At 48.3% G+C, this 15,405-nt stretch overlaps 1 protein-coding gene across 3 annotated transcripts in view; it reads left to right on the forward strand.

Annotated features, from left to right (window-relative positions):
* Positions 1-15,405, forward strand: part of LOC121551695 (formin-like protein 2) — a 109,369-nt gene that overhangs the window by 91,090 nt on the left and 2,874 nt on the right. For 2 of the 3 annotated variants that reach the window (XM_045210069.1, XM_045210071.1), the window contains exons 18-25: positions 1,503-1,737; positions 5,370-5,438; positions 5,563-5,643; positions 5,865-5,994; positions 6,639-6,802; positions 7,063-7,164; positions 7,322-7,420; positions 13,083-13,221. In XM_045210069.1, the coding sequence (XP_045066004.1) occupies positions 1,503-1,737; positions 5,370-5,438; positions 5,563-5,643; positions 5,865-5,994; positions 6,639-6,802; positions 7,063-7,164; positions 7,322-7,420; positions 13,083-13,221 (1,019 nt within the window). Of the gene's footprint in view, positions 1-1,502; positions 1,738-5,369; positions 5,439-5,562; positions 5,644-5,864; positions 5,995-6,638; positions 6,803-7,062; positions 7,165-7,321; positions 7,421-13,082; positions 13,222-14,433; positions 14,548-15,405 lie in introns of all 3 variants that reach the window. The other variant, XM_045210072.1, reaches the window with a different exon arrangement.

Consider the following 15,405-nt stretch of genomic DNA (forward strand, 5'->3'; position numbering starts at 1 on the left):
AGATTCTTCAAATAGCCACCCTTTGCCTTGATGACAGCTTTGCACACTCTTGGCATTCTCTCAACCAGCTTCACCTGGAATGCTTTTCAAACAGTCTTGAAGGAGTTCCCACATGTGCTAAGCACTTGTTGGCTGCTTTTCCTTCACTCTGCCATCCGACTCATCCCAAACAATCTCAATTGGGTTGAGGTCGGGGGATTGTGGAGGCCAGGTCATCTAATGCAGCACTCCATCACTCTCCTTCTTGGTCAAATAGCCTTTACACAGCCTGGAGGTGTGTTGGGTCATTGTCCTGTTGAAAAACAAATGATAGTCCCACTAAGCCCAAACCAGATAGGATGGCGTATCGCTGCAGAATGCTGTGGTAGCCATGCAGGTTAAGTGTGCCTTGAATTCTAAATAAATCACAGACAGTGTCACCAGCAAAGCACCCCCACAACATAACACCTCCTCCTCCATGCTTTACGGTGGGAAATACACATGCGGAGATCATCCGTTCACCCACACCACATCTCACAAAGCCACGCCGGTTGGAACTAAAAATCTCAAATTTGGACTCCAGACCAAAGGACACATTTCCACCAGTCTAATGTCCATTGCTCGTGTTTCTTGACCAAAGCAAGTCTCTTCTTGGTGTCTTTTAGTAGTCGGTTCTTTGCAGCAATTTGACCATGAAGGCCTGATTCACACAGTCTCCTCTGAACAGGTGATGTTGAGATGTGTCTGTTACTTGAACTCTGTGAAGCATTTATTTTGGCTGCAATTTCTGAGGCTGGTAACTCTAATGAATTTATCCTCTGCAGCAGAGGTAACTCTGGGTCTTCCATTCCTGTTGTGGTCCTCATGAGAGCCAGTTTCATCAAAGTTCTTGAAATGTTCCATATTGACTGACCTTTATGTCTTAAAGTAATGATGGACTGTCATTTCTCTTTGCTTATTTGAGCTGTTCGTGCCATAATATGGACTTGGTCTTTTACCAAATAGGGCTATCTTCTGTATACCAACCCTACCTTGTCACAACACAACTGATTGGCTCAAACGCATTAAGACAAATTAACTTTTAACAAGGCACACCAGGTGACTACCTCATGAAGCTGGTTGAGAGAATGCCAAAGCTGTCATCAAGGCAAAGGGTGGCTATTTGAAGAATCTCAAATCTCAAATATATTTGAATTTGTTTAACACTTTTTTGGTTACTACATGATTCCATATGTGTTATTTCATAGTTTTGATGTCTTCATTATTATTTTACAATGTAGAAAATAGTAAAAATAAAGAAAACCCCTTGAATGAGTAGGTGTGTCCAAACTTTTGACTGGTGGTGCATTTAGCACCGCGAATTAGGGTTTGTTTGTGTGTCTGCATAGCATAGCGTCTGTGTGCATGTCTGTGTCTCCAGTCCGTGTTTGTGTGTGTGTTTGTCTGTGCCTTCGCATAACGTGCATGTCTGTGTCTCCAGTCCGGGTAATAACCGATATCCCCTGCGTCCCCCCACCCGTCAGGTTTGACCTGCGCACCCTGTCGGTGGACTATGTGGAGTGTCTGATGCGCTTCCTGCCCACGGAAAACGAGGTGAAGATCATGCGTCAGTACGAGAAGGAGAAGAAGCCATTGGAGGCGCTGACGGACGAGGACCGCTTCATGATGCACTTCAGCAAGATAGAGCGGCTCATGCAGAAGATGACCATCATGGCCTTCATAGGCAACTTCTGCGAGAGCGTGCAGATGCTGACACCGGTGAGGCTCTCTCAGGGCTTACCTGATATGATTGAGGTTATAGGTGATGGGAGAGGAGGATTCATTCTTCGGCCCTGTATACACTCAAGTTTTGCAACTGATATGGAACGCTTTTGGGTTTTGTGATACAACGGGGAGTGTTTCTGCACACAAAAAATTACACAAGCATTGTGGAGACACTGCACAGGCATTGTGTGAACATTTTTGTGCAGACCAACTAGGGCTGGGCGATATGGCCAAAATATCATATGACAGTATATTTCAAAATGTTGATGCTATTTGACGGTATTTTATGTTTTTGAATAATAATATTTGCTTTATGAGTAGTGGGACCCTAGGGTTGCAACACATACATTCTAAGTGATTTCACTGGGTCTTTCTCCATTCTGATTGTTTTATACTGTTTAACTTCAACCAAAATTAATTTCCTGCATTTTCATAAATTTCTGCATTTCCTGCACTCATTTGAGGTAACTTCCACACTACCACGTAGGGCTGCACGATATGGGCAAAAAATCGAGGCCTTATTTTTAACCAAATGTTGCAATTACGATTTGACTTGCGATTTAGATCAAAACAGTTTGGTGAACTGTTGGAATCATGGAAATAGAATGTTTATTCTAATTCTATAGTTAGAATATAAATAATAGTGGGGACTTTGAACACAGTGTTGTTTGACATGACAAGGAATTTTTAAAAATGCCAGGGAGGAGTTATTGTGACAGGGTAGGAACCAAAGTGTTGGTCAGTATTTCCTATGGGACCCTATAATGTTTAGCTATATTAAATGTTTCTTCATTTAGCCAACATATTCATGCTTTGCCTATTCCTCTTTGATTTAGAAGATAATGTTGCACAAACAACATGCTGATTTAGGCCTACACCATCACTGGTATCAGTCTGTATAGCTAGCTATGTTTGCTCTGAATCAGTACATTTATTAGCTAGCTAGCCAGCTAACTAGCGATTACCATTAGTGGCTAACACGGTTTACCTTGCTAAGAAAAGACAGACTAGCTGTTTGCAGATGTAAGAAACACAAACTAATAGTGTAGATTTATATTAAGAAGCAAAGTGGAAACAACATTGTGCTGCATTGACCATGCGAACTGAACGCAAGTGTCTCGTGGTCAAGCAACAACAAATGCACTCCTTGAGTGACAGGGCTAGGTCTGTGTGGAAAGCGGCATGAAGAGAGAGATGGCTCAAGTGTGTTTATTTTACCAGGTAAATTGACTGAGAACACATTCTCATTTACAGCAATGACCTGGGGAATAGTTACAGGGGAGAGGATGGTGGATGAATGAGCCCATTGGAAGATTATGGGGGATGATTATGTGGCCATGATGGTATGAGAGCCAGATTGGGAATTTAGGCAGGACACTGGGGTTAACACCCCTACTCTTACAATAAGTGCCATGGGATCTTTAGTGACCACAGAGAGTCAGGTCACCCGTTTAACATCCCATCTGAAAGACAGAACCCTACACAGTGCAATGTCCCCAATCACTGACCTGTGGGCATTGAGATATATTTTAGACCAGAGGAAAGAGTGCCTCCTACTGGCCCTCCAACACCACTTCCAGCAGCATCTAGTCTCCCATCCAGGGACCGACCAGGACCAACCCTGCTTAGTTTCAGAAGCAAGCCAGCAGTTGGATGCAGGGTGGTATGCTGCTGGCCCAAGTAGCGGTGTAAACTATAAAAATGGACGTTACACATGGCATATCAAATTTAACAAACCAAAAGTTCAAATACCGTTATAGAAGGTAAACTAAAAACCCAAACCGATCCGTGCATCAATACCGGTATATAGTAAAATATGGTATTCCGCCCAGCCCTAAGACCAACTCTCCATTGTATCACAAATATATCAGTCGTATCACAACCATTGTATAATATGTTGTACAGTACTTGCAAAAGTATTCATCCCCCTTGGTGTTTTTTCTATTTTGTTGCATTACAACCTGTAATTTAAATTTAAATTTATTTTTATTTGGATTTCATATAATGGACATACACAAAATAGTCCAAATTGGTGAAGTGAAATGAAAAAAATAACTTGTTTCAAAAAATTCAACAGAAAAGTGGTCCCTTTGCTATGAAGCCCCTAAATAAGATCTGGTGCAACCAATTACCTTCAGAAGTCACATAATTAGTTAAATAAAATCCACCTGTGTGCAATCTAAGTGTCACATGATCTTAGTATATATACACCTGTTCTGAAAGGCCCCAGAGTCTGCAACACCACTAAGCAAGGGGCACCACAAAGCAAGCGGCACCATGAAGACCAAGGAGCTCTCCAAACAGGTCAGGGACAAAGTTGTGGAGAAGTACAGATCAGGGTTGGGTTATTAAAAAATATCAGAAACTTTGAACATCCCACGGAGCACCATTAAATCATCATAATTTAATCAATTATTAAAACATTGAAAGAATATGGCACCACAACAAACATGCCAAGAGAGGGCCGCCCACCAAAACTCAAGGACCAGGCAAGGAGGGCATTAATCAGAGAGGCAACAAAGAGACCAAAGATAACCCTGAAGGAGCTGCAAAGCTCCACAGCGGAGATTGGAGTATCTGTCCATAGGACCACTTTAAGCCATACACTCCACAGAGCTGAGCTTTATGGAAGAGTGGCCAGAAAAAAAGCCATTGCTTAAAGAAAAAAAAAGCAAACACATTTGGTGTTTGCCAAAAGGCATGTGGGAGACTCCCCAAACATATAGAAGAAGGTACTCTGGTCAGATGAGACTAAAATTGAGCTTTTTGGCCATCAAGGAAAACGCTATGTCTGGCGCAAACCCAACACCTCTCATCACCCCGAGAACACCATCCCCACAGTGAAGCATGGTGGTGGCAGCATCATGCTGTGGGGATGTTTTTCATTGGCAGGGACTGGGAAACTGGTCAGAATTGAAGGAATGATGGATGGCGCTAAATACAGGGAAATTCTTGAGGGAAACCTGTTTCAGTCTCCCAGAGATTTGAGACTGGGACGGAGGTTCACCTTCCAGCAGGACAATGACCCTAAGCATACTGCTAAAGCAACACTCAAATGGTTTAAGGGTAAACATTTTAATGTCTTGGAATGGCCTAGTCAAAGCCCAGATCTCAATCCAATTGAGAATCTGTGGTATGACTTAAACATTGCTGTACACCAGCGGAACCTATCCAACTTGAAGGAGCTGGAGCAATTTTGCCTTGAAGAATGGGCAAAAATCCCAGTGGCTAGATGTGCCAAGCTTAGAGAGACATATCCCAAGAGACTGGCAGCTGTAATTGCTGCAAAAGGTGGCTCTACAAAGTATTGACTTTGGGGGGGGTGAATAGTTATGCATGCTCAAGTTTTCTGTTTTTTTGTCTTATTTCTTGTTTGTTTCACAACAAAAAATATTTTGCATCTTCAAAGTGGTAGGCATGTTGTGTAAATCAAATGATACAAACCCCCAAAAAATCAATTTTAATTCCAGGTTGTAAGGCAACAAAATAGGAAGAATGGGGGTGAATACTTTCACAAGCCACTGTACATCAGTTGTACAACCTGTGTGTACAGGGCCTTCTTTAATTTGACTTATTCTCCTCTTGTCTGACTTTTGTTCTACTTCCTTCTTTCTTATTCTTTTCAGCAACTTCATGCGATCATCGCTGCATCTGTGTCAATAAAATCCTCACAGAAACTCAAGAAAATTCTTGAGGTAAGCGACCAATTACAGATTTCTTTGCATCAAAAATACTCTGTGCTGATTTTTTTGTTGTTGAAAATATTGTTCCTGGCTGCCTTCTGTGTTGATGTTCCAATGCTGTTGTTTTCCCCCACAGATTATCTTGGCTCTCGGAAACTACATGAACAGCAGTAAAAGGGGAGCAGTATACGGTTTTAAACTACAAAGTTTAGATTTGGTAAGAGATTCTCTCTCCCATCTTAAATGTATTGCTAGTGCATAACGTGCTTCAGGATTGTCATTGGTTGCATCCCAAATTGCACCCTATTCCCTATTTAGTACACTACTTTGAACCACAGCCCTATGGGCCCTAGTCAAAAGTAGTGCACTACATAGGGAATAGGGTGCCATTTGGGACGCATTATCTTCACACATCTTTTTATCCTCTAATTACCCCAGCTACTAGACACCAAGTCGACAGACCGGAAAATGACACTGTTGCACTACATAGCCAACGTGGTGAAGGAGAAATACCACCAAGTCAATCTGTTCTACAATGAACTGCATTATGTGGAGAAGGCTGCAGCAGGTACGATTCATAACAAAGCCTAGTGATATTACAGTGATAAAGGGCTGATGCTAAATCAGATCCTAGGCTGCACCCTATTCCCTACATAGTGCACTACTTTTGACCAGAGCCCTGAGGCCCTTGGTCTAAAATAGTGCACTATATAGGGAATAGGATGCTATTTGGGACAAATCCCTAATGAACTACATGAACAGCAGTAAAAGGGGAGCAGTATACGGTGTTAAACAAAGTTTCAGTTTTGTAAGATATTCTCTCTCCCATCTCAAATGTATTGCTAGTGCATAATTTGCTTCAGGATTGTAATTGGCTGAATCCCAAATGGCACCCTATGGGCCCTGGTCTAAAGTAGTGTACTAAATATGGAATAGGGTGCCATTTGGGACGTATACCTAATGATCAGTCATTGGACTTGGACAGGATAGTAGCCTATCTTTGGTCTGCAGGCACTTCTGTTGCTCTGTATCTTCAGTCATGTCCTACAATGCATTGTGGTGTTGTTCTCTTGCTGGGGCATTGACTCCTCCATGCTGGGTGTTACTCTGAAGACCTGTGCTGTAAACTCACTGAGGTATGGCCCTCCTTGGGGAGTACCCTGCTTCGAACAGTTTGCAATTCTGTTTGTGTGTGTGTGTGCGCAATCTCAGTGTCGTTAGAGAACGTTCTGCTGGATGTGAAGGAGCTCCAGCGGGGAATGGACCTGACCAAGAGAGAATACAGCATGCATGGTCACAACACCATGCTCAAAGACTTCATCACACACAACGAGGGCAAGCTGAAAAAGCTGCAGGACGACGCCAAGATCGCACAGGTAAACCTCACCTCACTAAATTTCTAATACAGCAACTTTATTAAAGGTTAATGGGGCATTTTCCTGGACACAGATTAAGCCTAATCCTGGACTAAAAAGCACTTTCAATGGAGATTCTCCGCTTTTTAGTTCAGGACTAAGTTTAATCTATGTCTGACCTTATTGTTTGATGGGACTAATTTACGATTGGCATATGTTTAGATGATAAAGAACGTCGCAGGGAAATCACGAATGCAAAATGTGCTATTTTCTTCTCACAGGACGCCTTCGACGAGGCGGTCAAATTCTTTGGCGAGAATTCCAAAACGACGCCCCCGTCCGTGTTCTTCCCGGTGTTTGTGCGCTTTATCAAGGCCTACAGGGTGAGACTGATGTTCCTCTCTTACACACCCTTCAGAATGTCCAAAAAACATCCCACCCCACCTTCCGCTCCTGACCAACCCTCATCCCTGTTCCCCCGACTGTGGAAACGCCTCAGTCTAAGTGTGTATCCGTGTGTTTGTGTGTCTGTTCTTTCAGCAAGCGGAGGAGGACAACGAGCAGAGGAAGAGAGCGGAGCAGGTGATGATGGAGAAGCTTCTGGAGCAGGAGGCCATGATGGACCAGGAGCACCAGAAAGTAACCTCTCTCTCTCGCCGTCTCTCTCTCTCTCTCGCCGTCTCTCTCTCTCGTCTCTCTCTCTCTCGCCGTCTCTCTCTCTCTCTCGCCCTCTCTCTCTCTCTCGCCGTCTCTCTCTCTCGCCGTCTCTCTCTCTCCGTCTCTCTCTCTCGCTGTCTCTCTCTCTGCCGTCTCTCTCTCTCTCGTCTCTCTCTCTCTCTCTCGTCTCTCTCTCTCTCGCCGTCTCTCTCTCTCTCGCCGTCTCTCTCTCGTCTCTCTCTCTCTCGCTGTCTCTCGCTCGTCTCTCTCTCGCCGTCTCTCTCTCTCGCCGTCTCTCTCTCGCGTCTCTCTCTCTCTCTCTCTCTCTCGCTTCTCTCTCTCTCTCTCTCTCTCGCCGTCTCTCTCTCTCTCTCGCCGTCTCTCTCTCTCTCTCTCTCTCGCTGTCTTTCTCTCTCTCGCCGTCTCTCTCTCTCTCTCGCTGTCTCTCTCTCTCTCGCTGTCTTTCTCTCTCTCTCGCTGTCTTTCTCTCTCTCTCGCCCTCTCTCTCTCTCGCCGTCTCTCTCTCGCCGTCTCTCTCTCTCTCGCGCGCGTCTCTCTCTCTCTCTCGCCGTCTCTCTCTCTCGCTGTCTCTCACCGTCTCTCGCCGTCTCTTTCTCGCCGTCTCTCTCTCTCTCGCCGTCTTTCTCTCTCTCGCGTCTCTCTCTCTCTCTCTCGCCGTCTCTCTCTGTCTCGCTGTTTTTCTCTCTCTCTCGCCGTCTCTCTCTCTCTTGCCGTCTCTCTCTCTCGCTGTCTCTCTCTCTCTCTCTCTCTCGCTGTCTTTCTCTCTCTCTCGCCGTCTCTCTCCCTCTCGCCGTCTCTCTCTCTCTCTCTCGCTGTCTTTCTCTCTCTCTCGCCGTCTCTCTCTCGCCGTCTTTCTCTCTCTCTCGCCCTCTCTCTCTCTCGCCGTCTCTCTCTCTCGCGTCTCTCTCTCTCTCTCTCGCCGTCTCTCTCTCTCGCCGTCTCTCTCTCTCGCCGTCTCTCTCTCTCGCCGTCTCTCTCTCGCTCTCTCTCTCTCGCCGTCTCTCTCTCTCTCGCTCTCTCTCTCTCTCTCTCGCCGTCTCTCTCTCTCGCCGTCTCTCTCTCTCGTCTCTCTCTCTCTCTCTCTCGCCATCTCTCTCTCTCTCTCTCTCTCTCGCCGTCTCTCTCTCTCGCCGTCTCTCTCTCTCGCGTCTCTCTCTCTCTCTCTCGCCGTCTCTCTCTCTCTCGCCGTCTCTCTCTCGCCGTCTCTCTCTCTCTCGCCGTCTTTCTCTCTCTCTCGCCCTCTCTCTCTCTCGCCGTCTCTCTCTCTCGCGTCTCTCTCTCTCTCTCTCTCGCCGTCTCTCTCTCGCCGTCTCTCTCTCGCCGCCTCTCTCTCGCTGTCTTTCTCTCTCTCTCGCCGTCTCTCTCTCTCACGCCGTCTCTCTCTCTCTCTCTCGCCATCTCTCTCTCTCTCTCACCGTCTTTCTCTCGCTCTCGCCGTCTCTCTCTCTCTCGCCGTCTTTCTCTCTCTCGCCCTCTCTCTCTCGCCGTCTCTCTCTCTCTCTCTCTCGCCGTCTCTCTCTCTCGCCATCTCTCTCTCTCTCTCTCGCTGTTTTTCTCTCTCTCGCTGTTTTCTCTCTCTCTCTCGCCGTCTCTCTCTCTCTCTTGCCCTCTCTCACCGTCTCTCGCCGTCTCTCTCTCTCGCCATCTCTCTCTCTCTCTCGCTGTCTTTCCCTCTCTCTCGCTGTCTCTCTCTCGCCGTCTTTCTCTCTCTCTCGCCCTCTCTCTCTCGCCGTCTCTCTCTCTCTCTCCGTCTCTCTCTCGCCGTCTCTCTCTCTCTCTCTCTCGCTGTCTTTCTCTCTCTCTCGCCGTCTCTCTCTCGCCGTCTTTCTCTCTCTCTCGCCCTCTCTCTCTCTCGCCGTCTCTCTCTCTCGCGTCTCTCTCTCTCTCTCTCGCCGTCTCTCTCTCTCGCCGTCTCTCTCTCTCGCGTCTCTCTCTCTCTCTCGCCGTCTCTCTCTCTCTCGCCGTCCCTCACCGTCTCTCGCCATCTCTCTCTCTCTCGATGTCTCTCTCTCGCCGTCTCTCTCTCTCTCTCTCGCCGTCTCTCACCGTCTCTCGCCGTCTCTCTCTCTCTCTCTCTCTGTCTCTCTCTCTCGTCGTCTCTCTCTCTCTCTCGCCATCTCTCTCTCGTCTCTCTCTCTCGCCGTCTCTCTCTCTCTCTCTCTCTCTCGCCGTCTCTCTCTCGCCGTCTCTCTCTCTCTCGCCGTCTTTCTCTCTCTCGTCTCTCTCTCTCGTCTCTCTCTCTCTCTCTCTCTCTGCCGTCTCTCTCGCCGTCTCTCTCTCGCCGCCTCTCTCTCGCTGTCTTTCTCTCTCTCTCGCCGTCTCTCTCTCTCACGCCGTCTCTCTCTCTCGCCATCTCTCTCTCTCTCTCCCCGTCTTTCTCTCGCTCTCTTCGCCGTCTCTCTCCTCTCTCTCTCTCGCTCTCCTCTCTCTCTCGCCGTCTCTCTCTCTCTCTCGCTCTCTCTCTCGCTCGTCTTTCTCTCTCTCGCTGTTTTCTCTCTCTCTCTCGCCTCTCTCTCTCTCTCTTGCCCTCTCTCACCGTCTCTCGCCGTCTCTCTCTCTCGCCATCTCTCTCTCTCTCTCGCTGTCTTTCCCTCTCTCTCGCTGTCTCTCTCTCTCCGTCTTTCTCTCTCTCTCGCCCTCTCTCTCTCGCCGTCTCTCTCTCTCTCTCTCGCCATCTCTCTCTCTCGTCATCTCTCACCATCTCTCTCTCGCCGTCTCTCTCCTCTCTCTCGCGTCTCTCTCACGCCGTCTCTCTCTCTCCTATCTCGCCGTCTCTCTCTCTCTCGCCGTCTCTCTCTCGCCGTCTCTCTCTCTCTTTCTCTCTCTCTCTCCGTCTTTCTCTCTCTCTCGCCGTCTCTCTCTCTCGCGCCTCTCTCTGTCTCTCGCCGTCTCTCTCTCTCGCCGTCTCTCTCTCTCGCCGTCTCTCTCTCTCTCGCCGTCTCTCTCGCGTCTCTCTCTCTCTCTCTCGCCGTCTCTCTCTCTCGCCGTCTCTCTCTCTCTCGCCATCTTTCTCTCTCTCTCGCGTCTCTCTCTCTCTCTCGCCGTCTCTCTCTCTCTGTCTCGCTGTTTTTCTCTCTCTCTCGCCGTCTCTCTCTCTCTCTTGCCGTCTCTCTCTCTCTCTCTGCCTCTCTCTCTCTCTCTCTCTCTCGTCTCTCTCTCTCGCCGTCTCTCTCTCTCTCGCCGTCTCTCTCTCTCTCTCTCTCTCTCGCCGTCTCTCTCTCGCTGTCTCTCTCTCTCTCGCCGTCTCTCTCTCGCCGTCTCTCTCTCTCTCTCTCTGCCGTCTCTCTCTCTCTCTCGCCGTCTCTCTCTCTCTCGCCGTCTCTCTCTCTCTCGCCGTCTCTCTCTCTCTCTCTCTCTCTCTCTCTCGCTCTCTCTCTCTCTCGCCTGTCTCTCTCTCGCCGTCTCTCTCTCTCTCTCTCTGCTCTCTCTCGTCTCTCTCTCGCTGTCTCTCTCTCTCTCTCGCTGTCTCTCTCTCTCGCTCGTCTTCCTCTCTCGCCGTCTTTCTCTCTCTCTCTCTCTCTCTCGCCGTCTCTCTCTCTCTCGCCGTCTCTCTCTCGTCTCTCTCTCTCTCTCTGCCGTCTTCTCTCTCTCGCCGTCTCTCTCTCTCTGCTCTCTCTCTCGCTGCTCTCTCTCTCTGCTCGTCTCTCTCTCTCTCGCCGTCTCTCTCTCTCGCCGTCTCTCTCTCTCTCTCGCCGTCTCTCTCTCTCTCGTCTCTCTCTCGCTGTCTCTCTCTCTCTCGCCGTCTCTCTCTCTCTCTCTCGCGTCTCTCTCTCTCTCTCGCCGTCTCTCTCTCTCTCGCCGTCTTTCTCTCTCTCTCGCCGTCTCTCTCTCTCTCGCCGTCTCTCTCTCTCTCTCGCGTCTCTCTCTCTCTCGCTGTCTCTCTCTCTCTCGTCTCTCTCTCTCTCTCTCTCGCCGTCTCTCTCTCTCTCTCGCCGTCTTCTCTCTCTCTGTCTCTCTCTCTCTCTCGCTCGTCTCTCTCTCGCCGTCTCTCTCTCTCTCTCTCCCGTCTCTCTCTCTCTCTCTCGTCTCTCTCTCTCTCGCCGTCTCTCTCTCGCCGTCTCTCTCTCCGCTCTCTCTCTCGCTGTCTCTCTCTCGTCTCTCGCTCTCTCTCTCTCTCGCCGTCTCTCTCTCTCTGTCTCTCGTCTCTCTCGCCGTCTTTCTCTCGCTGTCTCTCTCTCTCTCTCTCTCTCTCTGCCCTCTCTCTCTCTCGCGTCTCTCTCTCTCGTCTCTCTCTCTCTCGTCTCTCTCTCTCGCGTCTCTCTCTCTCTCTCTCGCCGTCTCTCTCTCTCGCCGTCTCTCTCTCTCTCGCCGTCTCTCTCTCGCGTCTCTCTCTCTCTCTCTCTCTCTCGCCGTCTCTCTCTCTCGCCGTCTCTCTCTCTCTCGCCGTCTCTCTCTCTCTCGCCGTCTCTCTCTCTCTCTCGCCGTCTTTCTCTCTCTCTCGCCGCTCTCTCTCTGCTCTTTCTCTCTCTCGCCCTCTCTCTCTCTCGCCGTCTCTCTCTCTCTCTCGCGTCTCTCTCTCTCTCGCCGTCTCTCTCTCTCGCCATCTCTCTCTCTCTCTCGCTGTTTTTCTCTCTCTCTCGCCGTCTCTCTCTCTCTCTTGCCGTCTCTCTCTCTCTCTCGCCGTCTCTCTCTCGCCGTCTCTCTCTCTCACTCGCCGTCTCTCTCTCTCTCTCGCTGTCTTTCTCTCTCTCTCTCTCTCGCTCTCTCTCTCGCCGTCTTTCTCTCTCTCTCGCCCTCTCTCTCTCTCGCCGTCTCTCTCGCGTCTCTCTCTCTTGTCATCTTTCACCGTCTCTCTCTCGCCGTCTCTCTCCTCTCTCTCGCGTCTCTCTCACGCCGTCTCTCTCTCTCCTCTATCGCCGTCTCTCTCTCTCGCCGTTTCTCTCGCCGTCTCTCTCCTCTCTCGCCGTCTCTCTCCTCTCTCTCGCTGTCTCTCTCTCTCGTCATCTCTCTCTCTTTCTCTCCCTCTCTCTCTCGCCATCTCTCTCTCTCTCTCTCTCGCCGTCTCTTGCCGTCTCACTCTCTTTCTCTCTCTCCCTCCTCACCTGCTTCCTATAAGGTAAACTATCCCTTCTCCCCCCCCCTCCTCTCACTCACCATTTCTCCCTATTTCTTTCCCTCTCCATCCTCTTCCTATAATTTAAGCTCTCTTTCTCCCCCCGCTCTACCTCTCTCTCCTTCCCCTAACTCTCCCTCCTTCCCCTCGTCTCCTTCCCTCATCCACCTCTGCCCCCCCCCTTCTCCCTCCTCCCCCTCCTGCTGGTAGGGCAGCTATATTAGATACTGCAGATACCTAGTGTATCACGTCAAGTCAAGATAATCCACTAAATATAACCAGTAAACATAAACAGTTGGTAAACCAACCAGTAAATATAAACGGTATATATAATATATACAGTATAACCTGTCCAATGGACACATTAGACTGACAGCAATGGCTCTAGGTTTTATAGAGCTGTAAAACAAAGTGGAGTGTCACACGGGGACATCCTTATACTGTTTGAATAGTCTAAAAAGGCGCCTGTGATTTGACTGTGTGCGTACGTCCTTGTCTGTGTGTGTGTGTGTGTGTTTTATTCTATGTCCTTGTGTGTGTGTGTGTGTGTGTGTGTGGTCTCCCCACCAGTCTCCGTCCCATAAGAACACCAGGAGCAGGAGTCAGCAGCAGGAGGTGATAGCTGAGCTGAGGAAGAAGCAGGTGAAGGATACGGGCAGCCGCCACGTCTACGAGGGCAAGGACGGAGCCATCGAGGACATCATCACCGGTAAACAGGACCATGGCCAATCACCATCAGTTCTACAATCACACACACGTTACTCATACACATGCGAACGCACACAAACACACACACACACGTGTACACACACATGTGCGTACACATACTGTATGCGCGTACACACACACACACACACACACACACACACACACACACACACACACACTGGGTGTTCTGCATGCAGGGCCTCTCCTGTGCTCTAATCCAGTCTCATTCAATCATTAACATGGGTTTCTAAACCACTAACAAGTACGTTGCCTCTTAACTATTGAACTGTTTGAACTGTCAATGATTCAATCCTAAGGCTTTATTTAACCGTAATCATACGTTACAAACATGCATTGACAGTCCAGCTAACCTAACCTAGACACTTGGAGCCGGCTCAAATGTGCATATGATCATTATCTGCTATCTGTTGTCGTTCTTTGTAACAGTTAGTGTTGTAGACGGGCCGGGCTTAGAGTATAGTCCCCAGACCAGAGACCATGGCTGCGTCCCAAATGGCACCTTATTCCCTATGTGGTGCACTACTTTCGACCAGAGCCCTATGCTATTTGGAATGCAGCCCATGTATTGATCTGCTTTATTCAAATATATGACACTGAGAAAACTAAGACATATTTTATTCAGTGAACTGCAATAAAATGTGCCTCTGAGGAATTATGTTGTATACAACCCTAGGCCATTTACATTCTGTGTGGTGTGGCAATAACACTATAATTCTATATAACAATAAATAAAACATAACCTTATTCTAACTGACAAGCTAAAAGCCTGTCTTGTAACATTTTAACGTTAGCACTCCATAAGATACAGTGGAATAGCTGTAGCGTAGCAACCCTACAGTTGCAAAATTCCGGTAATATCCCCAAAATTCCCAGGTTTTTCAGAAATCCCGGTTGGAAGATTCCCGAATTTCCTACTTATTCCTTACTGATTCCAGGGAATCTTCCAACCAGGATTTCAATAAGCAGGAAATTCGGTAATCCTCCAACCGGGATTTCTGGAAAACCTGGGAATTTTGGGAAAGTTCCCGGAATTGTGCAACCCTAAGCAGCCCTGTAGGCCTATAGTAGAATGTGTTAATGTTTCTCTGCTTCAGTCTTCTAATGCTGTAGGGTGTTAACCTGTTCTAAAACCCTGTAGATGTGTGCTTCTCCTTACTGTCATGTCTTAGCTGTTGTTGTTGTTTCAATGCAGTGCTGAAGACAGTGCCCTTTACCGCCCGCACAGCCAAACGGGGTTCTCGGTTCTTCTGCGAGCCGGCTCACAATGAGGAGTACCATTACTAAAGCTTAGAACTCTCTCTGAAAGGTTGCTGTAAATACAGTGCTCTCTTTCTTTCTTGCCTCTCTCTTTCTCCGTACTTTCACTGTGTGTTGTGTGTTCCCTCTCACTCGCTCACTCTGTGGGTGTGTCACTGTCAGTCACTTGTGTGTGTATGTGGGGGGGGTGGCGGGGGGGGTGTTGGTGTCTCTGTCACCGCCACTCCTATGAGGGGAGCATGAGGAGGGTGGGGTTTTGTGGGAGGGGTCGCTGATGTCAACTCCGTTACCCTGCATGACAAGTCATCCCCGTTATATACTTTCTCATCCGTTTGTATCATCACCCATAGCAAACCATAATGTCACAGAAATGTTCCTGTCAGGCCATTGATATTTGCCCTGAGAAGAGGGAGATGGGTAGATGGGTTAGAAACCATGTCTCACTCTAGCTGTATTAGTATAGAGTATATTAGAGTGTACAAAACATTATGAACACCTGCTCTTTCCATGACATAGACTGACCAGGTGAATCCAGGTAAAAGCTATGATCCCTTATTGATGTCACTTGTTAAATCCACTTCAATCAGTGTAGATGAAGGGGAGGAGAGGTTGAACAAGGATTTTCAAGCATTGAGACAATTGACATGGGTTGTGTATGTGTGCCATTCAAAGGGTGAATGGACATGACAAAATATTTAAGTGCCTTTGAACAGGGTATGGTAGTAGGTGCCTGGTGCACCGGTTTGTGTGAAGAACTGCAATGCTGCTGGGTTTTTCACACTCAACGGTTTCCCGTGTGTATCAAGAATTGTCCACCACCCAAAAGACATCCAGCTAACTTGACACAACTGTGGGAAGCATTGGAGTCAACATGGGCCAGCATCCCTGTGGAACGCTTTCGACACCT

The sequence above is a fragment of the Coregonus clupeaformis genome, chromosome 4 (assembly GCF_020615455.1).
Source record: "Coregonus clupeaformis isolate EN_2021a chromosome 4, ASM2061545v1, whole genome shotgun sequence".
In the NCBI taxonomy this organism is placed as follows: domain Eukaryota; kingdom Metazoa; phylum Chordata; class Actinopteri; order Salmoniformes; family Salmonidae; genus Coregonus; species Coregonus clupeaformis.